Raw genomic sequence first — 17,807 nt, forward strand, 5'->3', positions numbered from 1 at the left:
CACATCAATTTTCGTTTCTTATATAACAAATATTTTAAAACAAACTCAAAGTTGCATAGTAAAAAAGGGGGGGAAATATTGAGTCTAACAACATAGTCCAAACTTGAAACAAACCCTAATTTGTTTTTAAATATTTATCATTATTTAACCCAAAAAAAACATCAATTTAAAACAAGAAAAAGCAAAATTGTGAAGAAACTCCGTGGGAATAATGACGGACAAACGTCAAACGCGGACTGAACCATCTCGATCCTGTTTTTTTCACTTTTAACGGAACATTCTAGACGTAGTTCTTCCTAGAACTCTCCAGACTCGCTCTACCCATTACTCAATAAAATTCCGTATATATTCCAATTTCCATCCCCAAGGTTTTTGCAATTTTTGTTCTAAGCAATTCGTTCCAATTCAATTCTACCAATCCGTTTGTTCTTCAAATCTCTGCTCAAATTCTTTTCTCCATCTACTTGATCTTCTTCAGCTTTGTTTGTAATTCGTTAATGGCGGGAAAGGGAGAAGGTCCGGCCATCGGTATCGATCTCGGTACCATTTACTCTTGTGTTGGAGTTTGGCAGCATGATCGTGTTGAGATTATTGCCAATGATCAGGGTAATCGGACGACGCCGTCGTATGTTGCTTTCACTGACACCGAACGACTCATCGGCGACGCTGCCAAGAACCAAGTCGCTATGAATCCTCTCAACACCGTCTTTGGTATGTAAATTCGTTTGAGTTTTCTTTCTTTACTTTTGTTCTTTCTTGTGTTTGTGTGTTTTGATCTCGTGTTTCTTTCTTAAATCTTTCCGAATCGGAAACGTAGGTTTTTTTTCGTCTCTGGTATGTTTTTGTATCTAGAATTAATCTAAACAACAATTATGAGTATACTTTGCGTTTCTGAATTTGTGTGCAAATTGTGGTTTTGTTAACATATGTAAATTCATTTGAGTTTTCTTTCTTTCCTTCGTCTTTATTGTTGTGGATTCTGCTGTTCTTTCTTGTGTTTGTGTGGTTTTCTTTCTTTGCGTAGGTTTTGTTTGTCTCTGGTCCGTTTTTGTTTTCAGAACTAATTTGAAGAACAATTATGAGTACTTGTATAACTAGAAATTACTGTACGCGTAATCTTGTGGTTTTGAATTTGAGCGCAAATTCTGGTTTCGTTAACATATGTTTCGAAGAAATATGTTGTCGGGTTAATTCTTCAGACGAATGACGCTTGATTTCTGGAACTGTTTACTGCCTCTGGACTTATGTCGCTTTCTCGCCGAATTAGACGTTGTTCTTCGTATCATTCTGTTGTGTTAGTTTAATTGCTAAATTCTAACTATCGTTTACGATCGACAGATGCGAAGCGGTTGATCGGAAGGAGATTCTCCGATCCCTCAGTCCAGAGCGACATGAAATTATGGCCATTCAAGGTAATCGCCGGTCCAGGAGACAAACCTATGATTGTCGTCTCTTACAAAGGCGAAGAGAAGCAATTCGCGGCTGAAGAAATCTCTTCCATGGTCCTTACAAAAATGCGTGAGATAGCAGAAGCTTACCTCGGTTCCTCCGTGAAGAACGCCGTCGTCACCGTTCCTGCTTACTTCAATGACTCTCAACGTCAGGCCACCAAGGACGCCGGAGTCATTGCCGGTCTTAACGTCATGCGGATCATCAACGAGCCTACAGCTGCAGCCATTGCGTATGGACTCGACAAGAAGGCAAGCAGCGTTGGCGAGAAGAATGTTCTGATTTTTGATCTGGGTGGAGGAACATTCGATGTCTCTCTCCTCACAATTGAGGAAGGGATTTTTGAGGTGAAAGCAACCGCCGGTGACACCCATCTTGGCGGTGAGGATTTTGACAACAGATTGGTTAACCATTTTGTTCAGGAATTCAAGAGAAAGCATAAGAAGGACATAAGTGGAAATCCAAGGGCTCTCAGAAGATTAAGAACTGCTTGTGAGAGAGCCAAGAGAACCCTTTCATCCACTGCCCAAACTACAATCGAGATTGATTCTTTATATGAAGGTATCGATTTCTACACAACCATAACTCGTGCTAGATTCGAAGAACTCAACATGGATTTGTTCAGAAAGTGTATGGAGCCAGTTGAGAAATGTTTAAGAGATGCAAAGATGGACAAAAGCTCTGTTGACGATGTTGTTCTTGTTGGTGGTTCCACGAGAATTCCTAAAGTGCAGCAGCTATTGCAAGACTTCTTCAATGGCAAGGAACTATGCAAGAGTATCAATCCTGATGAAGCAGTTGCTTATGGAGCTGCTGTCCAAGCCGCCATCTTGAGTGGTGAAGGAAACGAGAAAGTGCAAGACCTTCTTCTTCTGGATGTTACTCCTCTGTCCCTTGGTTTAGAAACTGCAGGAGGTGTAATGACGGTTTTGATTCCAAGGAACACGACGATACCGACAAAGAAGGAGCAAGTCTTCTCTACTTACTCAGACAATCAACCTGGTGTTCTTATTCAAGTCTATGAAGGTGAAAGAACAAGAACCAAAGATAACAACTTGTTGGGCAAGTTCGAACTTTCAGGCATTCCTCCAGCTCCAAGAGGTGTTCCTCAGATCACTGTTTGCTTCGACATCGACGCCAACGGTATCCTAAACGTATCTGCCGAGGATAAAACAACTGGACAGAAGAACAAAATCACGATTACGAATGACAAAGGAAGGTTGTCGAAGGAAGAGATTGAGAAATTGGTTCAGGAAGCAGAGAAATTCAAGGCTGAGGATGAGGAACACAAGAAGAAAGTCGAATCCAAAAATGCTTTGGAAAACTATGCATACAATATGAGGAATACTATCAGAGATGAAAAGATTGGTGGCAAACTTGCTCCAGCAGATAAGAAGAAGATTGAAGACGCCGTTGAACAGGCTATTCAGTGGTTAGATAGCAATCAGCTGGCTGATTCGGATGAATTTGAAGACAAGATGAAGGAGCTTGAGTCAATTTGCAACCCCATCATAGCCAAGATGTATCAGGGCGGTGCCGATATGGGCGGTGCCACCATGGATGATGATGCTCCGTCCGGTGGCAGTGGCGCCGGTCCAAAGATTGAAGAAGTTGATTAAATGTTTCTTTTTTTCTTTCCCCCTTAAGTTTGTTCAAGCTTATGATAATGTTTTGTGACTGCCATTTCCGATTCGATCAAAGCTTGAAGCTTCGATGTTTTTCATGTAATTTTTCTTTTCGCTGTTTGAAGTATAATTCTCTCTTATAAAAAGTTGCCGCAGTCATAATTTCTGTCTCAAATGGTATTAAAATTTTCATCGAAATATTGATATTTAGTCATACTTTTTCAGTTTTCACATCTACATTGTTATTACAAGTAAATAAGAAACGTTTTGACTTTTTAAAACAAGCGAGGAATATGTATTTATTAATTTGAGTAAATTGTAAAAATCATCTCATTTTTTAATATTCAAAAATCAAACTGTATAATTGTCTTTTAAGTTTTGAGGTCTGATGAAATTTATCATTTGAAGTAAAATTGGGATAAAAATGATTAGAAAAAAAACGTATCTTTCGCGATTTGAAATGTTATATATTAATTTTTAAGTCTTGGATTTAGTTTCAACAATTTAGTTCTTTCAAAATGCTATAATTAAGTCTAGTTTTAATTTAGTTTTAATTTTAGCTTTAATATGAGTTTTGCTTTGTATCTTATTTTTTACTAAATATAACAATTTAATTTGTTAAAAGAATTATAATTAATTAAGTTTTATAATTTTTTTTTGTCACTTTTTAAATAAAATTTTATTTTTTATTTTTTTAATTAATTTATAGAAATTAACTTCAATTAGGTGTGTGTAAATAATTCGATAATCTGAACGACCTGAGTTATTCAACTCAAAATATGAAGGTTAGTAAAGATTGGGTTGAATTATGTGAAGGTTAGGAAAGGTTCGGTTGAATTATGTGAAAGTTAGTAAAGGTTGGGCTGAATTAGTTTTGTTCTTGGATTGGGTTTAACTTTTTCTATTTTTATTAGGTTCGATTGGGTTGGGTCGTGGGTTGACTAATTTGGATTGACCAAGTCTAATTTGAATTTATATATATGTATTTTATTTTTTTTTTGTTTAAAGTTTGATTGTTTTGTATTGATTGTGAAATTTTAATATTTTATCTTTAAAATCGTTATAATATTTGTTTTTGTTTAAAATTTGCAATAAATATCATAGATATTTGGTATTTAATATCTAGATTTTAAAAGATTTTAATTGTTGGTCATGTGTTATATATAAATTTACATCTTTTTAATTTTAAAAAAATAATAATAAAAAAAAAAAGAAAAAGATATAGTCCGATCCGACCTGAATTTTAATGGTTGAGTTGAGTTAGAGACTTTATTTGGTGGTCTAAAAAACACCTTCAACTCAATCCAATCCAATCTATGTACACCCCTATCGTCAATGATTGAAAATAAGTATCTAAAGAAAATTAAAATTAAAAATATAAAATCTTGAAAAATCAGATCAAAATAAAATTCAAATTTTAAAGAAAAAATTGTAATATTTTAAAATTTAAGGACTAAATGAAAATAAGAATTTAAAAACTAAATGTGCAACATTCTGAGAACAAACCTAGAAACCTAAAACATATTATTCCAATTACTATCATATTTCAAGACAGTAGGCTTATAAATTTATACATTTTTTAGATCTCTTTTATTTTTAACTATTCATTGATATCAATGTTTTATTGACATTAGTTATTATTTAAAATATTTTTAATTTTTTATTGGTTAAATTACCAACACAATTTAGAAAAAGTTGAAATGTACACCATATGATTGGCTTTATCATATTACAGGGACAAGTCTAACTTTTAAAATCATAAGACTAAATTATAACTTTATTTGGATTAAATTTGTAATTTAACTTTCTTTTTAATTTTATAATTTGTAAGTCATGTGAAATTACTTCATAACCGAACATTTTTTTAAGAAAAAAAACTAAAAAAAGTTCTTAGTTGTTCTAAGAAAAATACAATTCTTAATCTGGAGGGATCATCCAAGACCACTATAACTAGAAATTCTCCTTACAACATCCTCTTCCATTTCCATTAATTGTTGACAGAAACTCCCAATATCTGTTGCTTCATTCTTCAACGTAAATCTGAAATCTTTCCACTCATACTGACCAAATTCACCATTCACAGCCAAGCTTGGGACTTTCCCCAGCAAGTCAAACCCCTTGCGATCCACTGATAACATGTATGCATCCTTAAACATATGAAAAACAGAGTTACAATTCCAATTGCTACCATTTTCTAGCTTCCCTCACAAATCTCCATAAAAATGATGGACAAATATCATACCTTTACATTTGCATTGAAGTAAACAAGGCAGAAGAGCATCAGAGCTCTACGTCTTGCGTCGCTTTGGTTTATTCCGTCAATAAGCGCTGCCGAGAAAGGTGCTGAGGGGAATAAGAAGCAGTCTGGAAGTTAGCTTAAGAACAAACCACACTTGCATCAAGTAAATAAACGGGGAAGGTTGGGCAAAGTGGGAAGTGCCTACTCAATGAATCGGCTTTCGATGTGCTGAAGTCCTCTGCATCAACCTCATGCATTCCTCCTTTACTATCAATAAACATACTCGATCTAGCGAAAAGAAATCTCAGTTCAAAACATATCATTCGAAACAGATTCGAAGAAGAAGGGGGGAAATATCCAATACCTCACATCAAACTTATACATCACATGTTCTCCATCCCCTTTTAAGAATTCATTAAGGTGTTGGCTACGTGATGTATATTTGAGATTGGAGGATTTCAAGACGTTGGAGACTGTACTACCAAAGTCTTCAATGGCTTTCTGTTCATACAGTATGGTTTCTCTAAGCCTTTCAACAGCAACCTGAGCCTGTAATTAGACTACCCAATAAAGTCGAGATCAAAACATAATACTTCAAGGAACAGCTTGTAATCTGGTACTTCCAAAGTCGTAAACACACCCTTCATGGCATTAGAGAATGGAGACCTCAATGAAGATCTTTACATGCGCTACATACTATTACCAGACTGTAGTGTTTATATTCTAAGTTGGAAGGACGTGTTACTGTTACCTTTTCACTCTTAAGACGTATCATGTCTCCAGTGAGAGCAACCCGTGGTGGTAACTGCACGATGAAAAATGGACAAATATTCAGGGTATTTGCTAGCTATAATCTAAGCTTGAAGTCCAATTATTTGGGTAACAAGTTTTTTCCGGGAAAAAGATAACAAGATCGTGTATGACTTAGGAACATATTAAGTCTCCTACAGCAGAAACGTTTTGAAACGAACTTACTGCTCATACATCTCAAGCTCACCTTTTCCAGAGATCTGAACAAGGAAGCTAGAGGACCTGGGAAAGGACTGGCCACAGCAAATGAACTACGCTCATCAATTATTGTATTCTGTAGAAAAACCGAATAACATGTGTTACCAGTGCCTAGTACAAGGAACTCAAGTTAATTAGGGTCTATTTGATTGTGTCTTGTTTTAGGTTTTTCTGTGTTTCAATTCAATGATTAAAGACTCATAATATCCTCTGTATTCTAATCTACTACCAAAAACGATTTTGAAATCCAAGCCAAGTGTTGAAAATAAAAATTGCAGTATCAGAAAATGTTGGGTTCTGAAATTTGTACAAATTATTAAAAATGTTATCAAAAAGTGGAAAACTAAAAATTAACAAGCATATGTATAAGTGGTTTTTACAGAAATAATTTTTAAAACTAAAACTAAATCATAACGAAATAGGATTAGTTCTAAATTCTATATTGCAGGTGAAAAGAGAGGGAGTACGTAGAGGCAACAGGGGAGGGGAGTTAAGAAAAGATGTAAGACATCCTTCACTAATCCAAGTGTAATCCAAGTGCATAAACTACTCCAACTCTATGAAATGATTAGGGTATTTCTCATTGATTAAAGTAATCGCATTGGCAAACAATTGTTATGTCACTCAACTAACCAATACCAACATCAAAACATCTAATAGTAATTTGACATATAACAACGCTAGATACTAGATACGATAAGTCAATATAAATCCAAGTCAGGAAGTTCATTTGAAATCAGTTAAACCTGAATCTTTAGAGTAATGGAAGGCTTCAAATAACAAGTTCAAGAGTTCTATGGAAAGAATAAATGACTAAATTTGTGAAGAAAAATTATACCACGTTATGCAAATCCTTCTCAGGAATCCAAATGTATGGCCTTCCTTTCCTGATCATGTACATAACTTTTGAAGTGTGAATGTTCTCCTTGCTGAGACAAACACAACAAATCAAAACAAATCAGTAAAGGCGTTTTCTTAACATAATCTTCAATAAACCACAATACCATTCCCATCACCAACATAAACATTTTTCAGTTCACCAGTAGATTAATGACTAAAATGAAAACTCGAGTGTAAGAATATGAAAATAGAACATGACCCCAATTGTAAGAACAAATGGGTACCTTCCTTTAGCATCGGCTTTGATCGTATTGAGAGTACCAATCCAGTTGGAAGCAAGAATATTCTGAAACAACAAGAAAAAACCAGATTTAATTAGCTGCAAAACTAAGCTTCATTATACTAATTTCAGAAGAAGAGGGAAAGGGGAGCACCTTGCACCTCTCTGCAAATTTTAGGAGAGCAGTTTTGTTAGCCTTCATCATATTGGGAGCCAAAAAATTTGTAGTAGCGCCCGCCAAGTGCTCGATTAAATTCCTACTCTTGAGTCTTGAAGCAGCTCTTCGAGACGAGACGGCTCCGTGGTTGCTCGAGAAGAACGGAAATGAAAAATCGAGTGAGGGTTCTTTAGTGGGGGTATGGGTATTGGGCTAACCTCTTTTTTTTAATCAATTTTTTATTTTTTTTTAGTAACTGTCACATGAGATCGAATCTTTGACCTCAAAAGAAAAATGTCATGTCAACTACTAAATTCACCTTGACGTAATAAGTTATAGTGAAAGTTTAGGATTTTTTACACGTATAGCCTAAATAAAATAGTCTCAATCACACAATTGTCTTTCATATTTTTTTACATTATAGTTTTTAGTCTATTATTTTATACAAAATTTCGGTTCAATTTACTTTTTCAAGACTCTTTATATATATATATGTAAAGGGGATTTTCAGAAATAGAAAAATAAGAGAAAATATTTATACAAAATAGCAAATTTTTAATCTCCTTTGATGTGGTTGATAGAAGTCTATCAATGATAGAAACTGATGGAAGTCTATCATTGATAGACGTAGATAGAAGTCTACGTCTTATAAGTTTTTTTTTTTTTTTTTTTTGCTATTTTTGTAAATAGTTTGACGTTTTTTCTATTTGTGAAAATTTCTATATATATAATAATATTAATACCAAAATATTTATNTTTTTGTAAATAGTTTGACGTTTTTTCTATTTGTGAAAATTTCTATATATATAATAATATTAATACCAAAATATTTATACTCCGTGATATGTTCAAGGAGAACGGAAATGAAAATTAATCATTTCCCTCTTAGCGACTGATGTGGTTTCATTCTTTAGAAACTACAATCTCGTATCATTTTTCTTTGAAAAAAGCGAGGCAAACACATTCCATGCTACCTTCGGCTCTCCACTATACTAATGTGCTCCAATATTTCTTAAATCAACTGTAGTTTTAATTGTAAACGTGGCCTTGATTGCCTTGATATTCCATTTCTTCAAACCAATAGCATGCTCAAGTGGATTGACCTTAATGCCTCATACAAGATCCTACAAGTCTTGGCCTTGGAGATACGATTTCATGCATGTGAACCATGTGTTTGTAATTATGAGGATTAAGCTTCTTGATTCCTTCAACAACGGGAAAATCTCCCATCATTCTCAGTAATGAATGTACTCCACAAGTAGTTGTGTCCTAAACAGTAAACTTCACGGTCTCAAATTGTACTCGATATTTGGAAGCTCCACCATGGCAAGCTAAGCTAGTTGGCTTTAATACCATTTATTGAAGAATTTTGTACAAAAGAAAGACAAATACTAGAAAGAAAGAAACTTTTATTAAAAATGTACAAAAATAGACACTTTTGAGATAATACTTTTTTACTTCTTCATGAAGAAGTGTCATCCTATATGTTGTAAAACTTCATAGAATTCAATGAATGATCAACCATTCCATACACGAGTAATACATAGTACAGTCATCTATCTATTTAATTTTCGATAAGCACATGTTTTGATTATCCAATTAATTTTCTACCTTAAAATTAACAATGATAATTCCTCCTCTACTTTAACAAATTACTTTTGTACTTGAACAAAATTTTAAAACAAGTCGGGATTTAAACTTCAAGGAAGAGAATAAGGGCTAGACATTTATTAAAAAAAAAAGAAAGAAAACAGAGAGATGTTTCATCTAGAATATCATTTTTATTTTTTTAGACGGCTCAAATATATTTATTTTGATAATTCCAAACTTGAATTTTAAGAAAATTGTTATTCCTAATCGAAAAAGTTCTTTATTTTTTCAAATTAAACTCTTTTTTTAAATTAGTTTTCTAACTCCTTTCTTATCTTTTTCAACTTTTATTGGGGGCTCGTATTAGGGGTGTACATAATTCGGGTTGGGTCGGGTTGAAAGATTTTTGTAGACTAACCCAAAAATTCGGGTTGACTAATAATGAACCCTATTACTTCTTTTTTTGGAGGGTCAACCCAATCCAAAATTTTTGGATTGAGTCTTCTGCTTTTTGTTTTTAACTTTTANATATACGAGTCGGGTTCGGGTTGATCCGATCCTGAAATGGGGTAACCCGAGACCCAACCTGAATTTAATATTTTTTAACATTTTAACCTAACCCAAACCGCGGTTGGGTAGTCCGAGTTGGTCGGGTTACCGAATTTTTTGAACACTCTAACTCGTATGGTGATGTTACATAAATATCTCTATGAAAAGCAATAAAAGATGTTTGAGTTTCTTTTTTCTTGGTTATTTGAAATGGACCTCTTTTTTACTTTTTCAACTTTTTTTTTTTACGATTTGAAATGTGATTTTTCGTAGCACCATAGAAAAAACAAAAAATATTTCTGAAGAGAAAAGAGAATGAAGAAATTTCGGTGTGGATTTCAAACAAAATGAACATAGTTGAATTTCACTAAAAATCTCGTAACGATTTGACTTCAAACAAAGATTATTTTTAAAGAAACATAGTTTAACTTTTTCGGGATTGGAATTTTTTTTTTAAAAAAAAAAAAAAAAGTCGGAGATTTTTTTATTTAATTTTTAACTTTTATGTATTTTTTCTCTAAGAAATAGACAAAATACGATTAAATTTGATTAAAAAATCCATTGTTGCAAGAAATCGAGGAGGTCCTTACAAAAGACATATTTTACGGAGTAAATTTCATTTAAAAAAAAAAAAATCGTAAATGTTATATCAAAACAATTCCTATAAAATTTCTCATAAATATTTTCTAAAAAGTTGATGCATATCCGACAAAAATATATACTGCATTCTACATCATTAAAAATCATTAAAAAGACATGAATAAGCCGTAAATGGGTCATTTGAAAAAAGAAAAAAAAAATAAAAATCTTACGAGATTCTTTCTTATGGGAAAATTTCTAGATTTTTTTTTTTTTTCATTTTCTTTCTGCTTTTTCCCATACTACCCTTTAAGGCTTAGTCGAATGTTTTTTTTTTCTTAGTGATGCATCTAATATAGTAAGCAAGATTTTGTTTTTTTTTGGGTCAGGTATGCATAGTCTTTTCAAGAAATTTTTTGAGAATCTCGCCTAAGGTCTTATCAATTTTTCTCCCTTCATTCATTATTCCTTTCTTTCTTTGTCCTATAAGAATTGGTCTTTGGATCGAGAATCGTTAATTTGACTCCAAATTGAAACAAAATTAAAATTTATATATATCGAACTACTCCTATCACTACAAAATCGTAACAATAATTGTAAGTCCGAATCGATCCGCAAGGAAGTGCGATTTGTTTCATTAAGTTAATTTTCTAACTAGAACGGTAAATTGGAGGTTTTTGTGTGGAAAAGATAAATGCATGAAATTGAAATAAAATGGTAAATGTAATCTAGAATAATAGTCTATTTAATTTCTAAACCAAGAGAGAGTTTCCTACACAATTTCTTTCATTAGGCATCAATTAATTACATTGAATCTGCCAACCCCTCAACTTATTAGAAAATCTAATAGCTCAATTAGCTAAATTCGAATCAAATTAGCCCTAATTCAATTTATAATTCTTCCTTCCTAGCAATATACAAGTTAAAATTGAATTGCATAAAAGTGTTCAATTGTTGAGACATCCTACAAACCGAAAAGCCATATCTTATAGCACGATTTATTTGGAAAATATTATATTAGGGCATACATGTATTTGGTCAAAAAAAGTCTAGACTTTACACATGCGATCCTAATATGTGCAACTAAATCAATCAATATATGCATAGGCTATGATGATTTTGCAAACAAGAATTTCAATAAACTAATTTATCAAATCAATTTATAAAAGTTCATTCAGATTCAATCAAATTATCCCAAATAATTCACAACAATTCAGTTAAGTTAATTAGAAAACCTTCAAGAAAATAGACATAGGGCTCTTGCTGAAATAAACTAGATAGAAGTTACCTTAATTCATAGACAAATCCGAGATATACATCCAATTTGTTGATTACAACCCAAGACAAAAAGAAAAACTAACATAAAGATACTAAATTGTGAAGGGAAAGGAAGAAGAATGAAGGTTAACTTCGGCCTCCAAAATTCAGCCTATTTATGACCTAAAACCAAAGGGAGGTATTTATAGAAATCTTTGCAGCATTGCAATACTAGAAACGACGTTGCAACGCTCGAAAGGAAAGGGCCACGAGCGTTAGGAAAAATGTTGCAACACTGAGCATTCTGTCAAAAACTCGATACTTGATGCACGAGCTCCTTTACTCGATGCTCGACGCTCAATTACTTGATAGTATTTTACTCGATTATACTTAATGACACTCGATGGCCTTTTACTCGAGGATAATTTTACTCAATTACTCGATGGCTGATTATACTTGGTGAAACTCGATGACATTTTGGTAATTTCAACTATTTTGAAGCTTGAATGTTCAAATCAACTCCAAATTACTTCAAATTAACCATGTTCTTCACCAAATGATTAATTCTACCTCTTGATTGCTCAGTACCTACAAAATAGGGAAATAAACATGTAAAATCCGATAACGAGCCTGAATTAAGCTAGGAATAATAGCTCTTTTTGAGAGCTATCAAACGGATTGATTTCATATGAGAAAAATACATATGAATTTATAGGACTTTATTTTTTAAAATTAAATTTAATCATACTATGTCTTTTTTCTCATAAGATCCTAGTCAATTTCTTATGGGAAAAAGTATAGAAAATTTTACGGGAAATTTAATTTTAAAAATTTCCCAACTTTTTTCTTAGGAAAAAAAACCTAAATCCTTGTTAAACCCCATTTCTTTAAAAGAAAATTCTCAATTTTAAAAGGAGTTCTTATTTTAAGTTGAATCTTTACAAGATTTCTTGGTGGATTTCAACAAATGTTCTTTTTGTTTGAATCCAACTAAAAACTGTCGTTCTCTCTTCTCTTCAAAAGCATTTTTTCCTCATAATCCCAAATGGCTAAGAGGAATGAAACCGAACATTCTTTTTTTTCTTTTACAAGGGTATTTCTGTAATGTCACTCTATGGACCCTCCAATAAAAGTGGAAAAAGTTAAAAGAAATTAGAAAAACTAATTTTTAAAAAATATGTTAGTATTAAAAACCAGAAAACTTCTTAAGTTAAAAATAATCATTTTTTTCAATTTTTTTTGACAACAAAAAAAAAACTAGAATTGTGCTAAAAGTTAAAGGGTGTTCAAAACCCGAAAAAATCGATCAACCCAATCCAACTTGTGCGGTTTGGGTTGGGTTATCAACTCATCTAAGTTGGATTGGATTCAAATAAATGAAAATTTTATGGATTAGGTTGGTTCATGGGTTCACCTAATATAACTCGAACCAACCCGAATTTAATATAAACTTTAAAATATATTTTTTTTTGTTACTTATAACACAATTATTTAAACATATATTTATTTTAATTTTATTTAATTCTAATACTTTTTTAATAATTTATTTTTTAACAACTCTTAAAAGTAATTTCTTTTCATTTTATAAAGAAAATTTCACTATATAAATTGAAATTGAGTTGTTAATCTTAATTCAATATATAAAAATAATAAAAATAGATTTTTACATATTTACATTTTGCTTTTTTTAGAACAAAATTTTAAATAAATGACCTATTAACTCGAACCAACCCAATCTAAATATTTTATGATTGGATTGGATTCATTTTTTAACCAGAATTATTTGGGTTGAAGAAATTTACAATCCAACCAATTGGTTTGGGTCTAAAAAAATCTTTCAACCCATGAACACTCCTACTACAAGTTTAACTACATTTTGAAAAAATAAAATGATGTAAATGATAGATCTACATCTTTAATAACACACTTGATATTTTCTTCAACTTCTCCTCTTTTTCTTTTAATCAAAAAAGAACTTCTTGCAAAAGCCAAATTACAATTCTAAATCTATCAAGTAAATGAAAATTGATTTTTAAAGAATTAAATTTACGTTTTGTTCCAAACTTTTTAAAGTGATTTTCAAATATTTAAAAGAGATTTTGAATTATTATATTTGGTTCTAAAAGTGAATTTAACATGACTCAACTATTCAAAATTGTATTTTCTATTTAAGAAATTATTATTTAACTAAATAATTGCAGTAAATATCTATTTCTATTTATTTTATTGTTAAATTCTTATATGTAAGATTGATATTTTGAATAAGGTGAATGTTTATAATAGATATTGAATGAAAATTCAAAAAATATATAATTGTTTGTTTTTATTAATGATTTAATGATAAGCTATATCTCATCTGATGTTCTTGTGTTTAAAATTTAAAAAAAAAAAAAAAAAATCACAAATAGCTAACCAACAATATTTTAATAAAAACTAAATTAAATAGCTATTTTGGGACTAATTTTCGGTCAACCACCTAACAAAAACCACATATCAACTAATTCCTCCCAAATCAATTTGAAATGATTTTATAATTTTTTAAAATCAATTTTAGCTACACCATCATTTTAAGGAAAAGTGATTTTGACCATCTCAAAATCACTCCCAACATACGACTTTGTTCAAATTACTTCTATCATTCCGAGGATCACTTTAAAACATAATTTTAATCATTCAAAATTAATTTTAATGATATAAAAAATATATATAATAGTGTAAAATTAAATATTAAATTAAGATGGTAAATCGAATATCATATTTTAAAATTATTAGTTCATATTCATGTCATTAAGCTATCCTTAAACTGACTATTTTCTTTTTGGAAAATTGCAAAAACCACTCATGAAATATGGTGACAGGTACAATTACACCTTTAAACTTTCAATTTTAAAAATTTAACTCTCTAATTTATATGAATATTAGAATTGGGTCAAGCTTGAATCTTCAAACTTATGTAATTGTATAATTTATAACATTTGCATAAGTTTAAGAGTTCAAATTTATCATTTATGGATTCTATTTTTATAATTATTATAAATTTAAGGGTCTAATTTTAACACTGGTAGAAATTTATGAACTCAAATTTTATAATTAAAAGTTTGAAGGGTAATTTGTAACTACCATTCTATTTGAAGGTGGCTTTTCGAGTTTACCTTTATTGTACTTAAAAAAACAATTTTTATCATAAATTTTTCATTTGATTAAAGGATATTTGTAATACATAGTAGAATAAGAGAAAAAAATCTAAAAATTATATCATCTTTAAAATATTTGCAAATATGGATGAGTTGATTAGTCAATCTTTGGATTTTTTTTTTAATTTCTAATTTCACCGTCTCTTGTCTTATCTTGTTGTACACCTTTTTTTTAGTCTTTTTATTTTCTTTCTCTTCTTCGATTTTTGCTTCTTCCCTCCTTTTTTTTATTTTATTTTATTTTAATTTTATTTTCTTTCTCAATTTTTGCTTTTTCCCTTATTTTATTCTTTCCTTTATTCGATGTTTGCTTCTTTCCTTTATTTTTTTATTTTCTTTCATTTCCTTCTTTTTCCCTTTCTTTTTCTTTCATTTATTTTGTTATTTTCTTTTATTTCCTTCTTTTGTCTCATTTTTGCTTCCTTTTTTCTATTTAATTTTCTTTCCTTTTTTCAGTTTTTGCTTCTTCTCTTTCTCTTATTTTTAAATTTTTTCTTTCCTTTATTTGAATTTTTTCTTCTTCCCCTTTTTTCACAAGAATTATGAAGCTGAGTTCCGTACGTAGGACTTAGGACTTGAAAGTACTCAATTCATAAGTGACTTAACACCAAGAAGCCAATCATCAAGTTTGATTATTATAACAAATAATAAATATAAATAGCAAATGAAAGCCACTAATATTTTCTATCATTGATAGCTTAATCTTTGATTATATTTTCATAGTTAATATCCATTTATAGAAATCTATCATTGATAGCCAACTTAGTCAATTTAATTAATCAAGTTGAATCTCGAACTAAAATGTAAGTGAAATGCCTAGAAGTTATCACTAATAGCATATTTATCAGTGATAGAAACTATCATCAAAAAGAAAAGGGACTTATAAATGTTTGGGAAGGACAAGAAATGGGCAAAAAGGTGTTCACTTACTATAATTGATAGAAGCTACTATTGATAACATTTACCAGTGATTAGCATGTTATCGATGATAGAAGCTACCCGATAGCACGTTATTGGTGATAGAAGCTACCACTGATAGCATGTTATCGGTGATAGAAAACTATCACTGATAGCATGATATCAGTGAGATCATTGATAGCATCTTATTAGTGATGTTATCAGTGAAAGAAGCTACCACTAATAACCACAATATGAGTGATGTAAGTGATATCGGTGATAAAACTTAGGTGATATCTATATATCGAGTTTCTTTCAAAGGTGATTGTAACACCCCGCACATTTTTTAGTAATAATGTAATTTCAGTAACTTTATTATTTGGAATTTCAGTAATTGTTATTAGTTGGAGGGAATTTTTGGAATTTTGGACTTCAAGTGTAAGTGTGAGAATTTAATTGTTGGCATGAAATTATTCAAATTTGAAATTAATGGCAGGAATTAATTTTCTTTTGAAACGGAAAGGAATTTAATAGTATAAAACGGAAATGAATTAAATGTAATTATATTTACTTCCTTTTTTGTTTTATTATTATTTCTTTTTTATAAAAAGTCAAACCCCACCCCCTTTTTTCCTCACGTTTGTGAGCCCGTTCGACGCCGCCCAAAGCCGCCGCGTCAGTTTCTTCTTTATGACCTCCGTCCACCACTGGATCTATCAATTTGGGTAAGATTTCTGCCGTTTGGATTTGTTTTCGGTTGATTCTTGAATACTCATTTACTTTTGGCATCAATTGGTTGATACTCATTGTTTGTGAAGGTATTGAGGTGTTGTTCAGTGAAGTTGGAGTTTGTTTCAGCGAGTTTTGGTAAGTTTTATGCTTTGATTACCCTCTTGTAGATTAATTTTGGTTGTTGAGAAATTTTGGTAAAGTCATTTGGAAGTGATTTTTTGACAAACTACATATGGATAATCTATTTGAGACATTGGTAGTGAAGTATGTATTTGATTCAAGCTTTAATCATGTAAGCCTAATTTCAAATTATGATTAGGGGGTTGATTCAAGAATTTCATTCAAGATGATGAAGAGTTTAGTTTGCTAATTATTCAGACTTAAAATTAGAGGTTTGGAAGGTGAATTCGAATTGGACCACACCTTAGATAAGGTCATCTGGAAATATTTTGTAATATTTTGGTGTTTGGAATTTGGCCTTAAGTATTAATTTTAAAGCTTGGTTTATGTTTAGGCTTGATTAAGGATTCAATAATTTCATAAAGATTCAATTGCTACCTAATATCAAGGTAAGTAATCTTACTATTGGAACTGCCCACGGGCCAGGCATTAGATGTATGCTAGCATGATAAATGTACGTTATGGCAAAATGTTAGCATGATAGACTGATAGTATAATATGATCACAGTATGTTCTAGTACGAGATATGAATTATTTATTTATGTACATAGACACTTGAATGCTAGTGTGAGATGGTATGTGCTTCCATATGGTTGTATTTGATCTGATGATGTTGAGGTACACATGTATGTTGTAGAACCATGATGTTGAGATACACATATATGTTATAGAACCATGATGTTGAGGTATATGTGTATGTTGTATAGCCATGATGTTGAGGTTTATATGTATGTCATAGATTCGTACAGTGATGATTATGATGTTGAGACCGTGCAAATGTCCTTACTGATTAGTTAGATGTCCGTTAGATTTTGTGTTTCCTTCGGGATTCACCAGTTTGTGTTTCCTTCGGGATTCACCAGTTTGTATCTCCTTCGGGATTCACCAGAGGTAGTGGGCATACTTAACTACAGTAGGATAAGACTCAGTCTTCTTCTTGTTTCATGTGCATATGTGTCCTATGAGGACTAAAGCAGTTTATATGTTTCACCAGAGGTGAGTATCTAGAGGACATAGATACCCAGCTAGACCTTAGTAGTGGGGTTACTTACTGAGTATTTTATACTCATTCTTTCTCATGTTGTTATTTCAGGTAAGGGTAGAGATGCACTGACGATGGACAAGCGAAATTCGTGATCGAGCCATTAGGACTAGTTTTTACGCTTTCGCAACATGAAATTTAGAGTTCTTTTCATGTTTCTCTTAACTTTTAGTTTTGATGTTTAAAACT

General features: G+C 31.4%; 2 protein-coding genes across 2 annotated transcripts; one reads left to right on the forward strand and one right to left on the reverse strand.

Annotated features, from left to right (window-relative positions):
* Window positions 1-328: 328 nt before the first annotated feature.
* LOC120079676 (heat shock cognate 70 kDa protein) lies at window positions 329-3,272 on the forward strand. The gene is made up of 2 exons (XM_039033977.1): window positions 329-711; window positions 1,339-3,272. Exons 1-2 carry the CDS (start codon window positions 498-500, stop codon window positions 3,066-3,068), a joined length of 1,944 nt encoding a protein of 647 aa, XP_038889905.1. The 5' UTR covers window positions 329-497; the 3' UTR covers window positions 3,069-3,272.
* Window positions 3,273-4,882: 1,610 nt separating this feature from the next.
* On the reverse strand, window positions 4,883-7,798 carry LOC120080089. The gene is made up of 9 exons (XM_039034645.1): window positions 7,596-7,798; window positions 7,446-7,507; window positions 7,160-7,250; window positions 6,311-6,397; window positions 6,065-6,118; window positions 5,678-5,862; window positions 5,519-5,601; window positions 5,317-5,417; window positions 4,883-5,221 (listed from the first exon to the last, which is right to left on the reverse strand). Exons 1-9 carry the CDS (start codon window positions 7,644-7,646, stop codon window positions 5,006-5,008), a joined length of 930 nt encoding a protein of 309 aa, XP_038890573.1. The 5' UTR covers window positions 7,647-7,798; the 3' UTR covers window positions 4,883-5,005.
* Window positions 7,799-17,807: the final 10,009 nt, after the last annotated feature.

The sequence above is a fragment of the Benincasa hispida genome, chromosome 6 (genome assembly GCF_009727055.1).
Source record: "Benincasa hispida cultivar B227 chromosome 6, ASM972705v1, whole genome shotgun sequence".
Lineage (NCBI taxonomy): Eukaryota > Viridiplantae > Streptophyta > Magnoliopsida > Cucurbitales > Cucurbitaceae > Benincasa > Benincasa hispida.

Excerpts from the sequence above, each read along its gene's own strand:
- LOC120079676 (XM_039033977.1), top strand. The coding sequence starts at position 498 with ATGGCGGGAAAGGGAGAAGGTCCGGCCATCGGTATCGATCTCGGTACC. Across the intron at positions 712-1,338 it reads TCCTCTCAACACCGTCTTTG|ATGCGAAGCGGTTGATCGGA; the intron begins GTATGTAAATTC and ends TACGATCGACAG.
- LOC120080089 (XM_039034645.1), bottom strand. The coding sequence starts at position 7,646 with ATGATGAAGGCTAACAAAACTGCTCTCCTAAAATTTGCAGAGAGGTGC. Across the intron at positions 6,398-7,159 it reads AGAAGGATTTGCATAACGTG|AATACAATAATTGATGAGCG; the intron begins GTATAATTTTTC and ends GTTTTTCTACAG. Across the intron at positions 5,602-5,677 it reads ATGTATAAGTTTGATGTGAG|ATCGAGTATGTTTATTGATA; the intron begins GTATTGGATATT and ends TCTTTTCGCTAG.